The sequence below is a fragment of the Oryzias latipes genome, chromosome 14, assembly GCF_002234675.1.
Source record: "Oryzias latipes chromosome 14, ASM223467v1".
Classification (NCBI taxonomy): Eukaryota; Metazoa; Chordata; class Actinopteri; order Beloniformes; family Adrianichthyidae; genus Oryzias; species Oryzias latipes.
Genome location: NC_019872.2, coordinates 14,564,052 through 14,579,752, shown reverse-complemented (window position 1 = coordinate 14,579,752; position 15,701 = coordinate 14,564,052). Strand labels below are relative to the sequence as shown.

The 15,701-nt window shown below is 38.8% G+C and overlaps 2 protein-coding genes across 3 annotated transcripts; both read left to right on the top strand.

The window, feature by feature from the left end:
- The first annotated feature begins 114 nt into the window (after positions 1-114).
- spag7 (sperm associated antigen 7) lies at positions 115-5,179 on the top strand. Its single transcript, XM_023962524.1, has 7 exons — positions 115-343; positions 914-981; positions 1,062-1,150; positions 1,219-1,303; positions 3,028-3,117; positions 4,060-4,216; positions 4,290-5,179. Exons 1-7 carry the CDS (start codon positions 259-261, stop codon positions 4,403-4,405), a joined length of 690 nt encoding a protein of 229 aa, XP_023818292.1. The 5' UTR covers positions 115-258; the 3' UTR covers positions 4,406-5,179.
- Positions 5,180-6,681: 1,502 nt separating this feature from the next.
- Positions 6,682-15,670, top strand: chrdl2 (chordin like 2). Of its 2 annotated transcripts, none has more exons than XM_011483452.3 (11): positions 6,682-6,837; positions 7,044-7,156; positions 7,254-7,347; positions 7,419-7,564; positions 9,413-9,506; positions 10,276-10,337; positions 10,697-10,865; positions 10,965-11,153; positions 11,244-11,417; positions 13,802-13,894; positions 14,454-15,670. In XM_011483452.3, the coding sequence occupies exons 1-11, from the start codon at positions 6,771-6,773 to the stop codon at positions 14,585-14,587; spliced, it is 1,335 nt and encodes a 444-aa protein (XP_011481754.1). In that variant the 5' UTR covers positions 6,682-6,770; the 3' UTR covers positions 14,588-15,670. The 2 variants fall into 2 exon arrangements, with proteins under 2 accessions (XP_011481754.1, XP_011481753.1); XM_011483451.3 differs by having other exon boundaries at positions 6,683-6,837; positions 7,041-7,156.
- The last annotated feature ends 31 nt before the right edge of the window (positions 15,671-15,701 follow it).

Sequence of the window (15,701 nt, the reverse complement as noted above, 5' to 3'; positions counted from 1 at the left end):
AGCCCTAACCTGACATTAACGGTGTTGTATTTAGTTGTTTGGGAGTTCACTTTCACGTGTATCTCTGCAGATCCCACTTCGTGATTTTAAAAAGAACTTAAATCGACAAAGACAATGGATGGTAGATCTATCCTGTTGTTGCAGTACCGCTTTCTGGCGCTGTGGCGCAATACTTCACAAGTGCGACGTTTTTGGTCAGCAAAGAAAACAGGGCTCATCGACGCATGCGCACCACTGTCCTCCGGTAATTAGTCCATCATGGCGGATCTACTCGGTTCAATCTTAAGCTCGATGGAAAAACCTCCAACTGTCGGAGACCAAGAAAGCCGGCGGAAGGCCCGAGGTACTTTACACAGACCTGACCCTGGCGTAGGTTTAGGTTTGCCAGAAATGTTTATTGGAGTTGCAGATATTTGTTTTTATGCATATTGACCCGGATAGTCTGTCCCTGACCACTTGAGGCGACCGTCGGTAGAACAACACAAAATTCGGTTAAAATATCAGTGAGCGAATACGAAACAAAAACTAAGAATACTTTTTGTTTCTCCAAGTAATTTGTATTGCCACAAAAGAAGGACAAACTAATTATAAATAAAAGGATTGTTTTTTTTTTTGTATTTTGCTGTCCACAGCATAAGAATTATAACAAAGTGGACAAGTCCAAGGTTTAAGACCTACATACACTAAAACTATTGCTGTAGTTTTTATAGAATAATAATTCAGAGCGTCATAAATGACAATTGTGGCATTATTAAAGTGTGTAATTCAACAATTAAACACTGATAAGGAAATCTGAAGTTTGAGTAGCTTTATCTTGTTCTCATTAGCAATAATTCTGCGCAGTCGTGAATTTTCTTGTGGAAATTTGGAATTTATCTAAAAAGATCCTAGTGAAACAAACTGTTTTCTAAAGAGCAAGCTGCGAGACTTAAGAAGATGGAGGAAGAGGAGAAACGGAAGAAAGCAGAGTTCAGGAAAAAGGTTAGTCTGTTTTTGTGGTTCAAATTGTATTTGTTTTTGGGATTTACACCTCCTTCCCCTCTGTTTAACTCTACATTCAGATGGAAAAGGAGGTGTCAGATTTTATCCAGGACAGTTCACAACAAAAAAGAAAATACAAACCCATGGGGAAGATTGAAAGAAGTATATTGTAAGTTATTATTTATAAAACAGGGTTTTATTTTGGTAAAGACTAAATCAAGTTTGGCTTCCCTAAAGGCACGACGTTGCAGAAGTGGCTGGTCTGACTTCCTTTTCTTTTGGTGAGGATGACGAGAGCCGCTATGTCATGCTCTTCAAAAAGGTATTCATTTTTGGTTGTCAAAACAAAACAGGTGTCATTATAGGTTTTACAGTCAGGACCATAAATATTTGGACAGACACACATTCTTTCTAATTTAGTTTCTGTACATTACCACAGTGAATTTGAAATAAAACAACTCAGATGCCATTGAAGTGCAGACTTTCAGCTTTTATTCCATGGGTTGAACAAAAAGATTGCATAAAAATGTGAAAAACTAAAGTATTTTTTAAACCCAATCCCTTCATTTCATGGGCTCGTAAGTAATTGGACAATTGACTTCCATGCTATTTCATGGGCAGGTGTGGGTTATTCCCTTGTTATGTCATTATGAATGAAGCAGATAAAAGGCCTGGAGTTGATTAGAGGACTCGTGCTTGTATTTTGAAGATTTTGCTGTGAACAGACAACATGTGGTCAAAGGAGCTCTCCATCCAGGTGAAAGGAGCCATCATTACGCTGAGAAAACAGAAAAAAACATGCCAGAAATTGCTACAGTATTAGGAGTGGCTATATCAACAGTGTGGTACATCCTGAGAAAGAAAGAAAGCAATGGTGAACTCAGCAACGCAAAAAGACCTGGACGTCCACGGAAGACAACAGTGTCGGATGATGGCAGAATCATTTCCATGGTGAAGAGGAACCCGTTCACAACAGCCAACCAAGTGAATAACACTCTCCAGGAGGTAGGCGTATCAATATTCAAGTCTACCATCAAAAGAAGACTGCATGTAAGTAGATACAGAGTGTACACTGCAAGATGCAAGTCACTCATAAGCCTCAAGAATAGGAAGGCTAGATTGGACTTTGCTAAAAAGCATCTAAAAAAGGCAGCCCAGTTCTGGAAAAACATTCTTTGGACAGATGAAACCAAAATCAACCTCTACCAGAATGATGGCAAGAGAAAAGTATGGAGAAGGCGTGGAGAAGCTCATTATCCAAAGCACACTACATCATCAGTAAAACCCTGTGGAGGCAGTGTGATGATCTGGGCGTGCATGGCTGCTAGTGGCACTGGGACACTAGTGTTTATTGATGACGTGACACAGGACAGATGCAGCCCAATGAATTCTGAGGTGTTCAGAGACATACTGTCTGCGCAGATCCAGGTGAATCCAGCCAGACTGATTGGGCAGCGTTTCATAATACAGATGGACAACGACCCAAAACATACAGCCAAAGCAACTCAGGAGTTTATTCAAGCAAAGAAGTGGAATATTCTTGAATGGCCAAGTCAGTCACCTGATCTTAACCCAATTGAGCATGCATTTCACTTGTTGAAGACTAAACTTCAGACGGAAAGGCCCACAAACAAACAGCAACTGAAAGCCGCTGCAGTAAAGGCCTGGCAGAGCATTCAGAAGGAGAAAACCCAGCATCTGGTGATGTCCATGAATTCAAGACTTCAGGCTGTCATTGCCAACAAAGGCTTTTCAACCAAATATCAGTAATGACCATTTTGTTTTCAGTTATTTCATTTGTCCAATTACTTACCAGCCCATGAAATGAAGGGATTGTGTTTAAAAAATGTTTTAGTTTTTCATGTTTTTATGCAATCTTTTTGTTCAACCCATGGAATAAAAGCTGAAAGTCTGCACTTCAATGGCATCTGAGTGGTTTTATTTAAAACTCACTGTGGTAATGTACAGAAACTAAATTAGAAAGAATGTGTGTCTGTCTTGTTGATTTTGTAATTTGGTTGCTGCTAACCTCTGGTGTCATGGCAGGAGTTTGCTCCATCAGATGACGAGCTGGAAGCTTATCGTAAAGGCGAGGAGTGGGATCCTCTGTTGGCCGAGCAAAGGCGCAAACTCAAGGTACGACTTAATCTATGTCTTTGTTTAGGGTTATAGTTAATGGATTATTAATTCATGAATGAGATGTTTTATGAAAGATCGTTATTTATTGAAAGTTTAACAAATGTTTTACTTAACCTTTTTTCAGCAACGTATGTTCAAGTTGAAGTAGATGAATACTTACAGCCTTAATTTGCCCTATGTTTACATCCACACGAGGAAACAAATCTAACTTTCAATGAAATCTCTGTTTTGAGATGAATCCATATGCATTAAGGAAAGAAAAAAAAGGCATATACTTATATAGCGCTTTTCTACCTACACATTCACACACTGGTGGCGTGTCCACTGAAGAACGCTGGCGCCAACCTCCCACCAGAGGTAAGGTGGGATTCAGTGTCTTGCCCAAGGACACTTCGACTTATGGGCGTGCAAGGCGGGAATCGAACCTGCAATATTACAATCATGGGTCGACCGCCCTATCGCTGCACCATGACCGCCCCAAGCAAGAAAAGCTATGGATTTTCTTGCTTTAGCTTCATTAATAATACACAAGTCTCAGCTCTGCTAAGATTTTAAACCCTAAAAGGGTTAAGGGTTAATTTTAACCCTAAGGTTTAAATTATCTTTTTAAAAAAAACCTTGAGTTGACTTCATTTGACTTAAGGTCACTGTAAATCTGGCTGTAAATGGATGTTGCATTTGTGAGGAAACACTTTCTAATTTACCTCATGAATGATTAAGGTTCTTACCGTTTCTCCCATTAGTGTAAAAACATTACCTACTGTGGCCTGAATGCAGTATTATTACTGGATCCAGGAATTCAGCTATAGTGAACAAGACACAGTTGTATTGTTGACAAAGGAAAAATGATTAAAAGTATTTTTTTTGGTCAAAATACAATTTTATACAGTTTTAATGTATTGTTTCATTTTCTCTGATAAGTTTTGCTTTTCCTTTCAGGAAAAAGCTGCACTGGAGGAAGCATCCTCCGCTCAGGCAGAGAAGTCACAGATATGCCCCAACTCCAACTACAGAGACAAGTACAGTCATCTGATTGGCACGTCGGCTGCAAAAGACGCAGCGCACACGCTGGAGGCCAACAGGTCTTACGGCTGTGGTGAGTAGATGCTCTGAAAGGCAGCACGAATGCACCTCGGTTCAGCTCTTCATGGGTAATCCTCTGTCCTCAGTGCCTGTGGCCAACAAAAGGGACACTCGCTCCATAGAGGAAGCCATGAACGAAATTAGAGCGAAGAAGCGGCAGAGGAGAGAGGGCGACACAGCAGCCCAGAGCAGCTCTTCTTGAACCTTCTCTGCTTGCGTGTTGTTGCAGTGTGAGAGTGCAGTTGTGTGTCTGTGTGCACATCATCTATCATGTTCTTCAGATGAGGATGCTCAGGTGAGGCATCCTTGAGGAGGAGGGTGTTATTCATGTTTTTCATTCTGCAAATTATACACAGTCTCATGCAGAAATGGACAATGTCAGTATAACAAACAGGTTGCAATGTATTTATTTTTCATGTGCAGAATCTGAAAAAAAGATAATTTTTTAAAGCTGACTTTGGCTATCTTTACTATTTTAAGACCCCAAATAAAATTACTGATGTATGTAGATGTATAACTAAAAAAAGTCACATCCTTGGGTGCAAAGGATGGTGGGTTTTTTCAGTTTTTGTTTTAAGATGTTGCTGAAAAACTTTTTTAACAAGAAATGTGGTCGCCTTCCTTCAAACTGCTTAGATGTGGGTTTTTATTTTTTTGTTTTTTTTGGCAATGTTTTTATTTACAGCCAATTTTAGAATTTTAGAAGTTTGATCCAGTCATGTGTCAAAAGAATATCTTCAAAAATGTATTAAACTCCCAGAAATGTCAAATAGTCTGATATATGTATATTTTTTCATTTACCGTTTCTTTACATTTGCACTGATTTGTATCAGCTGTAACAATAATGAAACCAGAGCTTACCTGAAACATCAAGCTGATGGGCAGAAACCTGCTTCCCAAGAGGTGTATTTTAAAAAAGATTGCACTGTTTTATCCCCCAAATGTGGTAATAAATGGAAATGAGTGTTGAACCATCTTTTGGTCCTTTTTGTTTTGTTTACTGGCCTAAGACGCTTTTTTCATGGTTTCATGTCATGGTCTTCTTTACACTCACAGGACACTTTGATCTAGACTACTTTAAATTAAAACAGACAATACAAACGTAATGAAAATCTAGAAGTATAGTTTCAGTATCTCTTCCTGTTGTCTCTACTGTCTTTTCATGTATATGTGATGTCAGCAAAAAGACGTCCAACCACAGGCTTGCTCCTTAAGTTGAGTCGATTACAGTTTTTATCAGAGAAAATAGTCTAAAAGACTCAAAATGCCAGATTTTAACGTTTGACGCTGCTATGTGCTTTAAACAGGAAAAAAGAAAAGGAAAACAGTTTCTACATTTTTTTCCATTTATAGTTTTAAAAGCCAAATGAATAATTTATATCTAGATTGTATAAATTTAGGTAAAAGAATTGGATTGTTTTGTCACACAATTAGTTGAATCATAAAGATTTGTAAACCATGTATAGAGAAGCATGTATGGAAAGATGCACAACCCAAGTTAATGAACAACCACCTATATGCCAGATTTACATTCCTCTTCTTAGTAACATACGTTTCATTATGTGGGGGTTGAGGGCATCAAGTGTATTTTTTCTGTAATATGTTGTATTATCTTTGCATGAACAATGCTTTATAGTGTTACATTTGATAATTATTTTGTAGAGTTACAGATGACAACGGTTTAAAAGCCAGACTTGCATTAAAAGAAGGTAAAGCACTAAAAACAGATATGTTTTCTTTATAGAATTTTTTCAAACATCATTGCACTTTGTAAAACACCCACTTCTGGAAGTACACCTTCTGACCTTCATTGTAGTGTGAAAAGCATAATCAAACTTATTTTTCCCTGAACTACTGACATGCTTTTGGGAATTTTAATTCCATCCATCCATCGTCAGATCCTGCTGAATCCCTTTGGGGTCATGGAGTTGCTGGAGCCAACCCAGCTACTGTTGGGCAGAGGCAGGGTAGAGTGGGAAGAAGCTGGAGTGCCTTGGGAAAAGCATGCCTGCATGGGGGAAAAGATGAAAACTCCACACAAAAATTGTCATTTTTTTAAATACTAAACTAACTTTCTTTCTTTTTGTTTTTATTTTTATTTGGGTTTAAACAATTTGATCTATAATTCGATGTTAAATGTGGTTTGGAAACCAAAATAACATTATAAAAGAAAATTTTTGTTTCTTTTTATTTTCCTTTTAATTTATTTAATTGTATTTGTAAAATAAAATCTTCCGGATTTTCACTGGGCAAACCGATCTAAAATTGTAGTTTTGACTCATTTTCCTAAATAAACTTATGAACAGATATAAAATTAAAGTTGATTCGTTTTTGGCCATAATAATAAATAGAAGTTTTTAGAATTTTACCCGTGTAGGATGTTAGAAGACCTCCTTAACCTTTGCCCTGAAGAGGGCGCCATAGCTTTACCATAACACTAAATATTTGTGTTTTTTTTTTCTTCTTTTTTTTCTGTTTGCTCTTACTTTTCACCCTCCTGTAGTTTCTGTGCAGCAGAAGCTCATATTTATCGCGCGCGGCGGACTTCCTCACTCGCACGTAACAACATGAAGTCCACGTTTTTGGTCCTTTTCATCATCTGGTCCGCAGCTGGAGAGCTAAGACCGCGAAAAGGTAAGAGAGCAGAACGATCACCCGTTTTCAGCCCTCATCTAAATTTGAGAATAAAGAGTTGAAGGCGCAAACTCAGTCATGGGATGCTCTCCATGCGTCTTGCTTTATTTTTTTAAAGTTTGCTCCACATTTAGACGACTTTTTTTGAATCTTGAAGTCACTTTTTTATTGCATTTTCTTAAAAGCATGTGTTTTTTTTAAAGCAGGTTCTGGAGTTGTTTGTACTTTCAAAGACAAGACGTACAGCTATGGAGACAGCTGGCATCCCAACCTGGAGCCTTTTGGTTTCATGTTCTGCGTGCGCTGCGTCTGCGCAGAGGTATCTCCACGTAAACACGCTAAAGGGCCTTTTCGTTAGACTTGATTCTCACTGACTGTGAAGAAATTGGACTTGATTGATGCGGCTTCTCTCTTAGACAGGTCATGTGAAGTGCAGCACGCTCAAGTGTCCAGCCCTGTCGTGTGAACACCCGGTGACTGAGCCTCAGCGCTGCTGTCCCAGATGCACAGGTACGCGCCTCGGGAGCTTTACGCACAGAATGACCCGTGGATCCGCTGTGAGTGATGCGTCTTTCCTTTAGACGAGCCGCGAGTCCCCGCAGGCCTGAGGGCATCGGTGAAATCCTGCAGGTACAACGGGAGCATTTACCAATCAGGAGAGACTTTCTCCAAACATGATCTCTTCCCATCCAGGCAAAGCAATCAGTGCGTAATGTGCACATGCTCTGTGAGTTACATCCCCTTTTCTATTGGTTGTCTGACCACGCTCTTCTTTTGTGTTGTTGTGTTTTTAACGGAGTCTGGTAAAATATGATAAGGTTAAAAAAAATCTTTTACAAAGCAAACTTATGAATTTCTCACCTTTACTTTAATTTTGAACAACTGCTGGAAAAATAGTAGAGCGAGGGATTGAATCTATTTTTTATTTTTATTTTTTGCTTTGTTTGTATTTAAATATATGAAGTAATTGTTTAGACCAGGGGTCTGCGAGTGTCTCCTTCAACACTTAAAGACCATTAGGGTTGATTTCTCACTGACAAAACGCAGAAGGACAAGGAGCTCCAAAGTCTTACTTCACCCTTTAGAAAAATAACACACTGATTTGTATTCACGTTACTGTTATGAGACATGTAAATTAACCATAGTTTTTAATAAATAAAACTTAAACATAAAGAGAAAATTAACTTTTGACATGACTTCCTTTCAAAGTAAAATTCACCCAGTGCCACATGTAGGATCATTTCGCAGCAAATGTAGTGGCAGGTAGTATGATGTCAGCAGTAATTAAATAAAAATACACAATTAATTTGTAAACTGCACTAACAAAAATTAAATCAGAACTAATTAAGTGACCTTTACAGTTTTTAGGATCATAAGGACTTAAATGTTTTGAAATGTCTTTTTCTTCTTCAAAAATAGAAAATCCCCTTCAAATGCCAGTGCATTGGACTTACTGATCTTAAATTGATTTTCTGTGGTACACGGTTATTAAAAATTGATGGATTGTTGAAGCATACTGTACTCAGGAGCCTGGTGGATTGATGCATACTCTGCTTGTAAATGAGTCAAATACAGTTTGACTATCTGACCACTTGTTTTGCTTGATGTGCAGTGGTCTGAAAGATATGTCACTTTTTCAAATTAAGAACATTTTATTATCTTTCAACCAGAGAGCTATGTTGGAGCGATAAAATAACCAGTTGTGGAGCTGCAGGTTGCAGACCCCAGGTTTATACAGATTTTCATCAAATATAACACAAAATTGACATTACTTATGAGAAGTAAAACTATAAAGAAAAGTCAAGTTTACAATCCTTGTCATGAAAATATGAATATTTTAGAAAGAAAATATAAAACTGGGCAAAGAGAGTCACTGAAAGTATGAGACCGAGCCTGCTTTCCAAGAAAATAAATAAGCAGCATGAGGTCTGTTACATGTTTAGGAAATGTGTTTTGATTCTCTCTACAAGGTTTTACCACATAAACTTAATAAACACATAAAGACTGACATTCCCACAAGCTGCAGCTCAGGGGAACTGTGAGGTTTAACAGTGTCAGCATGTCTTTCAACGTGCTCATGAAGGTGTGTTTTTGAAGGTTAGTGCGGCACATGCATATGAAGAACATCTGCTGTGTAGCAATGCTGTAAAAAGAGATGTGCATTGTTACATTCCTTCTTTTACAGAGCGAAGCCGGCGAAAACTCTTGTTTTTGCTTTGTGCCCTGGCTCATTTAGGTATAATCAGCAGAGAAAAGCAGGCGCGAAGCCAAAACTAAACTCAAATACTTGTTCTTTAATAGACTGCCTGATGAGAAAGACCATAAATCTTCAAGCCATCGTTGCTTTGCAGTAAATGTGACAAATAATGTGCACTGCAGCAGATGACAAAAAATATTTTTTCACTTTTTTTGGGAACTCTGTTATTAGTTGGAAGTTGGAGCAGAATGCAGTTTGTATTTTTATCATCTAAAGGAAGAGTCAAGTCAAGATCTTGGTGTAACCCTGCAACAGTATTTAAAAAAGAATTTTCTGCAGCATGTGAACCCGGTGCCTTTTTTTTCTTTAATTTCACAGAACGGAAATATCTTCTGTGCTTTGAAAACTTGCCAACCTGTCACCTGTTCCTCCCCTGTTTCATTGACAGACACCTGCTGCTTGGTATGCAAAGGTAATCAGATTCCTCAAGTCACAAAAAAACAGCCAATATTCTGTTTCAGACCTGCAGTGCTCTTCTTTTGAGATAATTTAGGACACATATTAAAGAGCCACTCTGCTGAAAACAGTGTTTTTGGTGTTTTTAGCATGTTCTTATAGCATTTCTCTCACCATGAAGGACATGTATAAAGAAAATGACGCTTAAATTGCATTTGAGAGTTTTTCTTTATTTGAAACGTGAATCAAGAGCAGATGAAAAAAAAGACGTTTGAAAAAGCTTTTAGATGTGACTTAGGTGCTACAATCGGCGGGGCACAAGCTCCCTGCTCTGCTCCATTCTGATGGATCCAATTGTAGACGTCTAGATATTACTCGCCTTTTTTTTGCACCGATAATGTTAGGTTGGGCGGTGTGAGGGGCTGTTAGCAAGAGAGAGTATAAACAAAGGGATGATGGGAATGCTTATTTCTTGCCAACTGTCCGGTCCGAAACTCAGAGGTAAATTTTTGGTAGACTACTGCTGCTCTGTCCAAGAAAACAACACAGTTTTTTTTTTGTTTAAATTTTTGCTAAAATCAGCATGATCATAATTAAAAGACCACTGGGAACGCTTTGGATGTGGAAAATGACAGATTTTTCATCAGGCTGTATTCTTTGAGATGCATTTGACAAATTAACAAGTCTTGGTCTCTACACCACTTAAGCTTGAGAGTTTTGCAATATCTAAGAGTGTTGGGTTGCAAGTTACACGTAAGCCATCTTTATTCTTGTTTTTCGCATAGATCATGGCGCTGGCGGCTCATCATCAACAGAGGATGGAAGCCTACAGCTGAACAGAGGCGTTGTATGTTCTTGCTTACTTTCAAATATATTATCCTATGGCACACTAAGCTTTGCTCATCAAAAATGATTTGTGAAACCCTATTTTTGCAGTGATCATTGTAATAGATATCAACAATAGCAGCTTCAAAATGTTTCTGGAGATCCACAGACCTTTTGGACTAACCACAACAACCATTGGTTTCTGTGTAGTTCTGTTGTCAAATGCTGGAAAAAAAACTGTTGTGTTTCAGAAATCTGCAGCCAGACTATGAGTATTTCTGATTTAGTGCATGAAGAAAGCTCCCCAAGCTAGAACACAGAAAAGTGAAAACAGCCAATAAAAGGAAGCTAACTGCTTTTCATTACCTCTCTTTTCAACAGAGGCATTCGGTCGACCAGTGTCCTGGAGAGCAAAGCCGACTGCGTCTCGATCGAGCCCCGGCACCCAGGGTCAAGACCCCTCCCAGGGGCCTGAGCCTCAGTAAACTTAACCTGAAAGGAGCTTCCGAGACCACTGTGAAAATTTTGATGCAACGGAAACACCAAAAAGGTCAGACTACACCTGAATACATAGGTGTTTAGACCGTTTGGAGCATTGTCAGCTTTACTGTTGTTTCAATTCTGCTCAGATGTTTTTCATTTCTCCTAGTGTGTTTATACAATGGCAAGACGTACTCACATGGAGACATGTGGCATCCAGTTTTGGGGAAGGTTCTGGAATGCATCCTGTGTACTTGCATTGATGGTCTCCAGGACTGTAAGCGCATCACGTGTCCCAGTCAGTACCCATGCCGGCATCCCATCAAATCTGCAGGAAAATGCTGCAAGACATGTCCAGGTAGTCAAACAGAGACCAGATGAGCTGCGTGTACCTATAGTGTGTAAAGCTGAAACAACTGGCTTCTACTTTTTTTCTTTTTCCCTGCAGAGAGTAAAACTGAAAGTAACCAGACGCAGTGCCACGTTGGGTATAAAACCAAGCTCCTGGTGTATAGAGTAGAATCATCTCCGAAAGCTGATTCACATAACACAGTTAGGATCATCGCTGTGGAAAGGCAAAGCACTGCTGAGGTTGAAGTGCAGGTCTGGAACACTGTAGAAGGTACTGGAACACCTCTTTTCAAATGTTAACAGATCAGAAGGCTGTAATACTTTGTTACCATACCACAGTTTGAGAGAAAAATAAAGTCAAAAGCAGCCAGATATTGTTGCAGAGTCAGAGCGGTCAACCTCTGATCACAAGATTGCAGGTTTGGTTCCCACACTGTGCACTCATGTGACAAAGTAACCTTGGGCAAGACACTGAACCCCACATTGCTGTGGCAATGGCGCCAAGCTATAATAATTGATGGTTATAAGTTGACGCCAGTGTTAGGCAGCAGAGCTGACATCAGTGTGTGAATGTGTGTGTGTATGGGTGCATGGGATTGTTATTTTACAGTGCTTTGGGCTTTCTAATAAGGTATTAAAGCGGTATACAAGTGTGCACCATTTACTGTGTTATTTAATAATAACGTTAGGCTTTTCTCTTTAATAGATAGACAAATACTAAAAAAGAATGATAATTTCTAATAACACCCATCGAATATTTAGGGTAAAAATGAAGCAGAAATTAGGTGGGACATATTGTCAGAAGTGTGTCACAAAGTTGCCTGAAAATGAGCAATTGAAGCCTTTTGGACCATAAACACACACTAGGTTCTTTTGAATCCACCAGTTAAAAACACCCCCTAGAGCAGTGTTTCCCAAACCTGGTCCTCGGAGCACACTGTCCTGCATGTTTTCCATGTTGCCCTGCTTATGCACACCTGCTTATGCACACCTGCTTATGCACACCTGCTTATGCACACCTGCTTATGCACACCTGCTTATGCACACCTGCTTATGCACACCTGATTCAGCTCATCATCAGGCATTGCAGAAGCTTGACAATGACAATCATCAAAAGTAGGTGTGTTAGAGCAGGGTTGGATTGAAAATATCCAGGACAATGTGCCCCGAGGATCATGGTTGGGAAACACTGCCCTAGAGGCACCTACAAGCTCACAGTTGAGTAAGGAAACACACATGAAAAATGGAAATTATGCTGTACATATGTTTATTTTGGGTGTATATTATAGTCTTCTGAGAATAAGTTGTGATTTTTTTCAAAGTTTGGCAGGGGGTGCGACTAGTACTCAGGTGTTCAGTGGTCCCCAAACTTCTTTTTTGACATCACTAAAAACTTCCACAGAACGGTCTTTCAACTGTAGGATGAAGATTATAGTAATACTATGCTGATAGGAACAGAGACGTAACAGGACGAACCCTGAGCTTTTATTTTGACTCGCTTAACATTGTACATCGCACAGGTGTCATCATCCTCTCCCCTTCTCACACTCATGGTGCAAAAAAGGAGTACTGTCTATTAAACTCAGCTTTCTTTTTCTGGAAGTCGAATGCTCCTTTTCTGTCTCCAGGCTGGGCGTTTTCCCCTTGGCAAAGAAACTTTCCAAAGACGTTCGTTTGTTACTCGTTTTACTAGCTTCTGGGTTTTATTTTAGCGGTAACCTATCACGTGACCGAGAAGAGCGCCTTGGCCTGCGTCAAGACTGACATAGACAGATGTAACAGAGAATCGGGCAATTTTTCAAAATAAAACATCTTTCAAATTCCAAAATAAATAAAACAGAAGTAATGTAAGCTATTTATTCTTTCTCTGCGGCCCGCTACCAAATGACCCACGGACCGGGGGTTGGGGACCACTGCTATATGTGATTAAAAATAGTGCTAACAACCACTAGAGGGCCCTTTAGGTATACATCAGTATTTGGTTCTGACAGCAACGCAGAGGAAGAAACGCCGCTCAGTCTTATGCCAGGCCAGGTGGTATCGTTCCAAAGAGACACAGAGGATGAAGAATTCAACGCATTCAGTGATTTGAAGTGATGTCGAGAGTTTAGTTGGCTCGTTAGCATGTTTTTTTTATGCTAAGGTTATCTTAATAACTGTTCATATGTTGCACTAATGTACTGTTGCAATAATATGTAGCACTATACTTCTAAAAAGCCAAATAAGCATCAATGTGTTATAGAGAAGCGTGCATATATTTAGTCTATTATTATTATCTACTTCGCCATGATTTTCCTTTTGAAATGAAATGTTCGTTCTTGTTTCCATATTTTCTTAAATACATTTCTCCCAAAGGTGCGACTTATATGTGATTTTTTCTTCTTTATTATATATTTTTTAGCCACTGCGTCTTGAGTGCATTATAGTCAAGATAAATGCAGTAGCTGGACTTTTAAACATAGGAAAAAAACAGAAAATACTCCTTTCCCTTCTGAAACCTGTCTCCAGTGGTGACTTAATGAACTGCAATACTTCTTTCTTCCTTGTTGACTTCAAATTTAAGAACAACCTTAAAAAAAACACAGAATTAAGACAAATTGTTGGTCCTGCTTCTCCAAGATTCTGGGTTCTCAGCAAAATTCTTCATTTTTACAGGAATTTTGCAAATGATGGAGATTGGGGATGTTCAACGTAAAGATATCACGGACCATCCAGAAAATTACACACTGCTTACAATGCTTGATGAAGGTTTGTTTATGGTTTGATCTTCAGTTACTGCATGATGTATTTTTAAATCAGAATAATAAATGCCAAGAAAAATAAAGTTCACAAAAGAGTACACGGTGGATGTGGACAATAACAGTCCTGCTACCTTGCTGTCCTGTCACCCATGTTTGACAGTCTTCCTTAAAATATATGCATAATAAAACAGAATTATTTAAGTTGTGGTTCTCCTTTAAAAATCTATTGTGGCATTTACCATGCATCTCTGTTGTTTAACCAAGGACCACAGTGTGAGCGCCTTGCATTTGTTTTACCCCTCTAAAGCACATGGTGTGACGGATAATGGACCAGGCAGTTTTGCGGATTGGTCCCCAACTTTTTCATCCAGTTGGTTTTTGGGCATGTCTTAACTTTAGCTGTCTCATCATTCACATTCGCTTGGACAGAATTCCTAAATCCCAAAGCGAGAAGAAACCTCAGCATTCCTCCTCATAATTATCACTTATCTTTTGGTACTACATGATTTAGTGTGTGTGTCTTGTGTTTTGGTCTCTGCATTCATTCTGGTTGATTTTTTTTCCAGAGATGTGGAAAAAGTTTAAGGATGTGGGGGAAAATCTGAGCAAGGCTCCGCAGACCACCATTTGTGAAGATGGCATCCGGGAAATATTGACTTTCCTAAATCCCAAGCAAACTGAGGGCCTGTGTTCCCCTTAAAGTTGCTGCTCAGAAATTTTGCCGCTAAGATAATGTACTTAATCAACTTATTCAAGCTTTCCTCTGTGTATATGGAACAGGAACTCATCTGTCATCCTTGTGCCTTTCAGCCCTGTAACATAGGCATAAAAGCATTGATCATTTTGCAATTTTATCATTCTTACCATGAGGCGTTTTTTGCATTCAGCATGCAAACAACGAACCGTAAATGTATTCCTGTCTTCCTCCCAACATGTTGTATTCATTTGCATCACTTTATGTCAAAGGTAAAATCCATAACACTAAACAAAATATGAGAGGTTATGGTTTTTAATAGTCATGGAAAAATGTGAGTTTTTTATCTCTATAATGTGTTTTCTCATTTGGAGTTTTATTTGTAAATTAATAGCATAATGAGTGACCATTTTTTTGGTTGTTGACTGCACTTGTAAGGGTTGAAGTTGTTCATGTGATGGATTGGCCCGGAAACTGACAAATAATTAAGACTGAGGAGTAAAGGGTCGCTATATGAAGACTGCATGTGAAAAGCAGGCTATAATGTTTTTGACAGATGTGATGTAAATATATGTTGAGGTTTTGTTACCTTATTTAAAGCATTCTGGTTTCATTTATGTGAATGTAAGCTATTTTTAATGAAGACGCCTGTAAGATTAAGGGTAAAGATTGACATGTTTTTATTAGACAACAGCTTGTAACCCTTGTGCTATCCTAGGCACTTTAACATTGGGAGTTGGGTCATCTAGACCCACTAGACAGTGCGGTGAACCTTTTTTCTTCAATGAATTGTGATCTTCACTGGTGTCCATGGATTACATGAAATCCTCTTCACCTTTGTCCACCTGTGTCATGGTAGAGAGAACACGTCAATGTGAGGGTGGGGTCATCTAAGATAGCACAAGGGGTATTGGAATTACATATAATACAACATGTTTTATCCTGTTGCAAAGATTTTTTTATTTTATTTTCATGGTCTGACAACACAAAACATCAGGAGCAGTTTTATTTTGCAAAGCTGAGTTTGTTTGCGTTCACAGCTTTAAAGAAAAATGAAAAATGTAAAATAAAAACAAAATTTTCTCACTATTACTGTTTTGGGCAAATATTTTGATGTCTA

Excerpts from the sequence above, each read along its gene's own strand:
- spag7 (XM_023962524.1), top strand. The coding sequence starts at position 259 with ATGGCGGATCTACTCGGTTCAATCTTAAGCTCGATGGAAAAACCTCCA. Across the intron at positions 3,118-4,059 it reads AGCAAAGGCGCAAACTCAAG|GAAAAAGCTGCACTGGAGGA; the intron begins GTACGACTTAAT and ends TTTTCCTTTCAG. Across the intron at positions 4,217-4,289 it reads CAACAGGTCTTACGGCTGTG|TGCCTGTGGCCAACAAAAGG; the intron begins GTGAGTAGATGC and ends CTCTGTCCTCAG.
- chrdl2 (XM_011483451.3), top strand. The coding sequence starts at position 6,771 with ATGAAGTCCACGTTTTTGGTCCTTTTCATCATCTGGTCCGCAGCTGGA. Across the intron at positions 6,838-7,040 it reads AGAGCTAAGACCGCGAAAAG|CAGGTTCTGGAGTTGTTTGT; the intron begins GTAAGAGAGCAG and ends TTTTTTTTAAAG. Across the intron at positions 13,895-14,453 it reads GCTTACAATGCTTGATGAAG|AGATGTGGAAAAAGTTTAAG; the intron begins GTTTGTTTATGG and ends TTTTTTTTCCAG.